The 7439-nt window shown below is 49.5% G+C and overlaps 1 protein-coding gene across 5 annotated transcripts in view; it reads left to right on the top strand.

The window, feature by feature from the left end:
* Positions 1-7439, top strand: part of Spata13 (spermatogenesis associated 13) — a 145325-nt gene that overhangs the window by 89960 nt on the left and 47926 nt on the right. For 4 of the 5 annotated variants that reach the window (XM_023715047.1, XM_023715042.1, XM_023715041.1 and 1 more), the window contains one exon: positions 1947-2091. In XM_023715047.1, the coding sequence (XP_023570815.1) occupies positions 1947-2091 (145 nt within the window). Of the gene's footprint in view, positions 1-1792; positions 1866-1946; positions 2092-7439 lie in introns of those variants that run through there. The other variant, XM_023715044.1, reaches the window with a different exon arrangement.

Raw genomic sequence — 7439 nt, 5'->3', positions numbered from 1 at the left:
CCCCATCTCTCTGTCTCTCTCTTTCTCTCTCTCTCTCTCTCTCTCTCTCTCTCTCTCTTCCTCCCTCTCTCCCTCCCTCCTTTCCTCTTTCCCTCCCTCTCTCTCTGAGTTGCAGTCTTGCTGCTGGTTTGGTGATAAACATTTTCTATTGGTCCCTTAGTATATTTTAAATATTTACCAAATGCCCAGGGAACACACTGAAGATGTAAGACATTTAAACAAAAGCCACATTCTGGACAAGCTCATACTCTCTGTCAAGGCCACCAAGCTAGCTGTGGTCAGATAGTCACAGAACAGCCTATGAGAAGTGTAAATGTCCACGTTCATTCTTAAAACTTGCCAGTGATGTCCTAACCTATGAAACTCTCTTAAAAGAGAAATTTCATTTTAGTCGTGGAATGCACATTGGCAGTTTCCCCGCAAAGCCCAACACCATGCCTTGACTGTAAGAAGCACTCAAAACTTCTTGCCGAATTCAATAGTGTTAATTTGAATTGGTGAAATAAAATCAAATGACGTTAAAGAATACCACAATATCTTTGAGGTTCTATTATTTAACAGAACTAAAGCAAATTATAATCTATTTTAAGCTAGAAAACAATACATAGACAATCTAGAGCACTTAGAAAAGATTTCACTTCAGAGTATCAAAAAGAACTGTAATGAAATAGCTTTCTGCCCTGTAATCTAACTTAGGGAGCAGGGTAGAAAACTATGGTGTTAAGCCCTAAGGAAAACATGAGCCACATGGATTCCTGGTGGGAGGTTAAGAGGATCATTAATATGGAAAATTGGAAGAGCATTACTCAGAATCCCAAAAAGACCTGGGAGAATATAAGAAAAACCAACTTTTTTAATGTTTTGCTAAATTTTGGAGGGCACTGGGGTTGAAACCCAAGGCCTTGCACTTGCTAGCCAGAGCGCTACCACTGAGCTACGATCTAGCCCCCACATGAACTCTGGAACTCAAGGCCTTTCCACTAAGCTGCATCTTAGCCCTTTTTAATATTTTATTTTGAGATAAAATCTTGCAGAGTCACTAAGTTGACTTGAAAGACTGGGCCTTTTTTTTTTTTTTTTTTTTGTACAGAGAATCAAACTCAGGACCTTGCACTTACCAGGTATGTGGTTGGCTCCTGAGCTATATCTAACCCCCTTGAGCTTGAATTTGTGATCGTCCTACCACAGCCTCTCAGATGCTTGGGTTTTAGGTATGTACCACTACATATGGCCCAAAAAGCAACTCTTTAAGATGAAGCTCGGCTGGGCATGGTGCTGTAGGCTGCAAATTCCAGGCCTGTATGGTCTATTTTGTCAGACCCTGTCTCAAAATAAAACAAAAAGGGATGGAGATGTAGCTCAGTGCTCCCAGGACAATCCCCAGTGCTACAAAACAACCACACACACACACACACACACACACACACTGCTCAGCTCAGCTCAGCTCAGCTCAGCTCAGCTCAGCTCAGCTCAGCTCAGCTCAGCTCTTCTGCTGATTTCTTCATATCCAGAAGCCTGTGGGGCCCAGTGTGGCAGAGGCTCACCAAGGGCATGCCAGGCACTGCAGTCTGTTGCCTGTCTGGGGCTGGGGCCTGCTCTCACTTCCTCCCGCAGAGAGGCCTCTTAACCCTCCCTGCAGCTGCGCAGGAACCCACCCCTGCCTGCGTCTGCCTTTCCTCTGCTCAGATGCTTCTCCTCCGCTGAGTGTTCCTCCCTGCCGCGCCACCTGAGATGAGATGAGGCCGCTAATAATGGTTAGAATTTTACCTAACACTTTACCTAACACATCACCGCACAGCCCAGTGCAGCCTGCATCTCTTAGCAGGCCTGGGAGAAGCCAGTTCACATGTATGAGTGGCTGCAAGGTGAGAATGCGTTGTGGCGTGTTGCTCATGGGAGCTTCGACTTCCTGACACTTCTCACAGCTCTGTGCTTTCCTTCCGCAGCCCACAGCCAGGCCTCCTGTGCCCTCACACCAAGTGCCACCCTACAAGGCTGTGTCGGCCCGGCTGCAGCCCTTTAGCTTCTCCCGGAGCACCCCCATAGGGTTGGACCGTGTGGGCCGCCGGCGGCAGATGCGAGCATCCAATGGTGAGTCCTTTGAGGCTGGTGGGCAGTGGTCTGGCCACTGCTGACCCCATCTGTGTGATTGAAACAGGGCGTGAGGTGCCTGGGTGAGCAGCACTTCCCCTGCTCTCTAGGCCTGCTGGCTCATGGCAACAGGAGAAGGCATCGTCCCTCTGGGGGATACTCTGGCTATGCGCTGCCCTGTGACTCTGAGCTGGACAAGCAGTGCACCTGTGTGCCTGGGTCACTGGAAAGGCTGTTTGAGTAAGAACTGGGCTCAGGCTAGAAGTCCCAGACCCAAGCACAGCAGAGCTGGTTTCCTATGAGGCTGTGGGGATGAAGCTGCTCCAGGGCTGGCCTGGCCTGGCCTGGGGTAGCCTCAGGCTTTCCATGGCTTGTCCATGCGTTCCCTCACATCTGCCCTCCTAATCTCATGGTGCCTGATGCCTGTGTGCCTCTTTCTCAGTCCAGACTTCCTCCTTTCATAAGGACACCACTTGCTGGATCTGAGCAGACCCACTCCTGCTGATAATTCCATCACCTGTAGAGACTATTCCCAAAGGAGGTCATAATGGGTTACAGACCTCATCATCTTTTGGGAGAACAGAGCTCAAGCGCATAGACTGAGTTTGCATCAGTGAACACCATATGCGCATGTGCATGGTCAAAGATTTATAGAGAATGGTAAAATGGATAGAGTGCCAGTGGGGTAGTAGGAACATTGCGGATTTCTCCTCCAGCCCTTATGCACAAACAGCCTATTTCAGTGATGGCAAAGCTTGTAGAGCCTTCAGTGATACAGCATGCTCTAGAGCACGTGCCATGGTTTTGCCATCACTGACCTATTTTATGCCCTCTAACACTGTATGTATGTATGTATGTATGTATGTATGTATGTACAGCCTGAGCTGGGGATTGAACCCAGGGCCTTTGAATTGAACTACACCCTAGGCCCTTCTTTATTTTTATTCTTTTTTTTTTCTTCTTCTTCTTCTTTTTGTGCCAGGAATCAAGCTTGGGACCTTGTACTTACCAGGTGGTCTTTATGCTGTGGAGCTATCTCTCCTGCCTCCCTGCTTTATTTTGAGATACGATTTTGCTAAATTGTCCAGACTGGGTAGAAACTCATGGCCTGCCCCTGCCTCACAGTGAGGAGTGCACCACCATGCCCATCTGGGAACTGAGTTTTTTGAGTATGTGTTTTGGGTTCTTTTGTTGAAAGTGAATAGACCCAGGTTTGAGCAGAGGGGGATACATTGCAAGGTGTCTGTGCTCCTGAGAGGTGGCTCTCAGAGCAGAGAACCACTGTAGACATTCGGTGCAGGACTCGCCACAACGTGCTGTGGGAAGCTGGGAGGCCTACCTGACCTGCGTTTGTCACCAGAACCAGGATCCCCGGGCAAAGGACTTGGCTTTCTGAGCTCAAGTGGCAATGGCTGAGCAGCAGGACCGGACATCTCCAGGCCCCTCCCTTCTGTCTTGCCTACAGGTGTTAGTCCTCAGCTGTTCACCAAGGCTGAGGACTGGCGGGGAAATCCTGCTGGTGTTAGGAGCAGGAGAAGGGCTTGTGTGTGCTCACGTACGCTTTCACACACACACTCACAGCTGAGTGCTTGCCCCAGACCAGGTGGTGGCGGCGAACTGATCATAGCTCCCTTAGTCACTGACACTCTGTGAGAGGAGAATAAACAATCAAGGATGTGACGGGGCAAGCAGCGCTGTACAGGGAAACAAAGCAGGCTAGCAGCCCATGTTTCCCACTGAGTGTCACTCACACAGTGCCCTTGTGCCAGTGTCACAGAAAACCCTCTCCTCCCTTCCCTAGGCCCACTCCAGGGACTCATCAGGTATAGCAGACACCTCCAGATGTAGGGCCTCAAGGTATAATTCTTCCTCCAGCTTGTCACACAGCCTTTTGAGTGTTTCTCTCCCCCACTAAACTTCAGCAACACCAGTCACAAAACAGCAATGGGGAGAGAAGGGACATACTGTGGTAAAGACTCAGTATGGTAGCACTCCCACTAAAACACATGCAGAAAGCTAGCAGGGCTTTAGGCAGGAGCAGAGTTGACTGTGGAGGGGAGAGTGAGGCCCCAGCCGGAGACAGCCAGGCAGGACCTAGAGGAGGCAGAGCGCCGCGGGAAGGTGGTAAATCCGAGGCCCAGCACAGACCTTGGAGGGACTGGAGCCCAGACACCAGCAGGAGAGAGGACTGCAGGCAGGGAGCCAGGCCGAGGGCACATGGAGGAACAGGGAGGTCGTGGGGAGTGCAGTGGGAGCCCAGGGGCTGTGAGTTTGCTACCCAGAGTAGAGACTGGAGGGGCAGCTGCTGCCACGTTGGATGAGGACCTGCGATGGCAGTGAGCACGAGGCCACCCACATCTCCCTGGGGTGCACCTCCCCAGGAGTGGGAGAAGCCACTTGGGGCAGCCAGGGTCAGTCAGCACCTCTCATGGGGCGCTGGGTGGGTAGAAAATGTTTTGTAAGTGTATGTGACGCAACCAGAGAAGCCACTTCTGCGTTTGCCTGCGGTTTCCGCCATGGGCCAGTGGCAGCCAGAGACGTAGTCACAGGCTCAGATCTGCAGCTGCCTGTTGTCAGCCTCAGTGGGCATGAAGCAGTCCCTGGGGAGGTCCAGGAGAGGCCTCACTGAGGAAGCCTGTGCAGCAAAGGGACACTCCAGCAATGACACCCACTGTCCCCTCTGTTATGAAAAGGGTGCACTGTAACCAGCTTTCCACGCTTGCTCCCTAAGGACTATCACGTTAACTTTGTGGGGGGGAATTTCCTGTGGTTCAGCCTAGTCTCAGCAACCGCTTCATTCTCTGTGTGGCATTTGTAGTTGTGGTAGTTTTCTGGGTTTGTTTGCTTGCTTGTTTTTGATTTTGTGAAACAGGGTCTCAGTTGTAGTTCAGGCTAGCCTTGAACTCACTGTGTACCCTCGGCTGGCCTGGAACTCGAGGCTGTCCTCTGCCTCAGCCTCTGAGAGCTAGAATTACAGTTGTGTGCCACCACACTCCACTGTTGTTTTGTTTTTAGACATGGTTTTACTGTGTAATTCAGGCTGATCTTGAATTCACTATATGGCCCAGGCTGTCCTCAAACTTGAGATCCTCCTGCCTGGAGTCGCCTACTTTCTTGTTTTGCTTTGATGTAATGAACCCTATGAGCACACCATGAACATGAAGGGTGAATGATCTCTGCACAATAAACTGCGTGCTTACTTGTTTATAGATGTATGTATGTGTGCATTTATCTACGCGAGGCTGGGGATGGAACCCAGAACCTATTACATGCTAGACACGTGCTCTGCCTCTGAGCTATATTCCCAGACTGGAGGGAGACAGACAGCTCTCACGTGAGAAGATCAAGAGATTGGGTAGAGTGGGAGTCAGAGTGAAAAGGGAATTCACGTGTTATGTACATGCATGAAGTCCACATAAGGAATGCGGTTATTATGTACTGTAACATACATCATTTTTTTTTTTTTTTTAATCTTTTTGAGACAGCCTTTCCCTATGCAGTTCAGGCTGGCCTCAAACTCACTATTTAGCCCAGGGTAGTCTCCAACTTGCAAGGATCCCCCTTCCTTAGTGTTCCAAGTGCTGAGGCCACCATGCCCAGCTTAAAAATTTAAAAATAACCTGTCTTGCAGTAATGATTCACATGGGACATTTGTCTTCTCATGCTTCATGCCCAGTCTCAATCACCATCTCAGTGTGCCCTATCGGGCTGGCACGGCAGGCCCAGGTTTGAACCCCCGGCCCCTGCATCTGCCGCAGCAGGTACTTTAATCTGCTGAGTTATCTGGCCAGCCCTTGTCTTCTCATATTTTGAGTATCTTCAGTTACGTCCAGTCGCACCCCTGCCTCAAACCAATGCATATCCATGTTATCCTTTCCACACTGCTGCAAACCACACGAAGTCCTTGCTGATGCCAGGCTAGCAGTACAGTTGCAACCCCAGCACTAGGAAGCTGAGGCAGGAGGATCAAATGTTTGAGCCTAGCCTAAGCAATTTAGTCACTTAGCAAGAGTCACTCTATTGTCTCAAAGTAAAAGTTAAAAAAATACTTTGAATGTAGCTCAGCTGAAGGCCCTGTGTTTAGTATTAGACCATTGTCCTGCCACTGGTGTTTTCCTAGCTTTGGAGGGTCCCCAGGCCCCCTGGGAAGGCTGGAAAGGAGACCTGCAATAATTGGACACCTGCCCTACGTGTCCTAGCTTCCATGGCCAACTCTGAGTGCAGGAGTTGAGCAAGGGTGCCCTGAATTTCACCGTCCTGCGGCTCCTCGGGTTTTCACAGAAGTCAGTGAAAACTGTAATCAAGTTCTTGTCCATTTTATTCCTGCTCCTCCCCCGCCCCCTCGCAAGTTAAGCACAAACATCAATCTCGTGGATCAGATCATTCTTTCTTTCTTTTTTTTTTTGGCGGAACTGGGGATTGAACTCAGTTCTCTCCACTGGAGCCCACTTATTTTTCAGGAAGTAAACTCTTCCTTCTGAAAACTCCGTGGCACCTCTGTGTCTTTTGTAGCACTTGGCATTTTGTTTTGCTCTGTTTAGAGAACCAGCCTTATCTCTGAGGCTCCTGGACCATGCACAAGCACTTGAGAGGCGGGGGGAGTCACAGGAACAGGCCGGAGAGCTGCTTATCTGCTCTGAGGGTGTGGTCCTATGGTACTTAAGATAAGAGAATGAGGATAATGAATCACAGTGGCACTTACAATTGATTTTATGAAGTTCAGGGGTAGCCAGGCGTGGTGATGTGTACCTGTGATCCTAGCACTTGGGAGGATCACAGGTTCTAGCTTGGCCTAGGCTTTTAGCAGCTTAGCTAGGCTTTGTCTCAAACTATAAAATAGGTTGGAATGTAGCTCAGTGGGAAGGTGCTGGGTTTAATCTTCAGTATAAGAATGAACCCAAGTGAATGAATGAAGTTTAGATATTTATATTTGGTGCTAGGAATGGAACCCAGGACCTTACCATACTAAGCAGGCGCTCTCCCACCCAGCTGCTCACCCAGCTCAACATTAGTGTCTTATTGGTATCAGTATTTAGTATTCTTTGGTTTAGACTGGGCACCTCTGCTGTTGGAACTCTTTTGGGTGTCTGTCATCTTTGCTCTTTCCTCCTCCCTCTCCCCACCCTTCCCTTTTCCTTCCTCCGTTTGCTTTTTGTTCTCTTCATTCTCTATTTTAAGACTGTTGGGGCTGGTGAGATGGCTCAGTGGTCTAAAGCACCTACTTAGAACAAGTTTAGCAAAGCACAGGGACCGAGGTTCAATCCCCCAGCACCACATGCCAGCCAGCCCCGCCCCCTGGTGGGCTGAGCTGGCCACACACACACACACACACACACACAAATAAATAA

This window comes from Octodon degus, unplaced genomic scaffold, assembly GCF_000260255.1.
Source record: "Octodon degus isolate 3935 unplaced genomic scaffold, OctDeg1.0 scaffold00038, whole genome shotgun sequence".
NCBI lineage: Eukaryota > Metazoa > Chordata > Mammalia > Rodentia > Octodontidae > Octodon > Octodon degus.
Note: the sequence above shows the minus strand (reverse complement) of the source record. Positions and strands in the feature narration are given on the sequence as shown.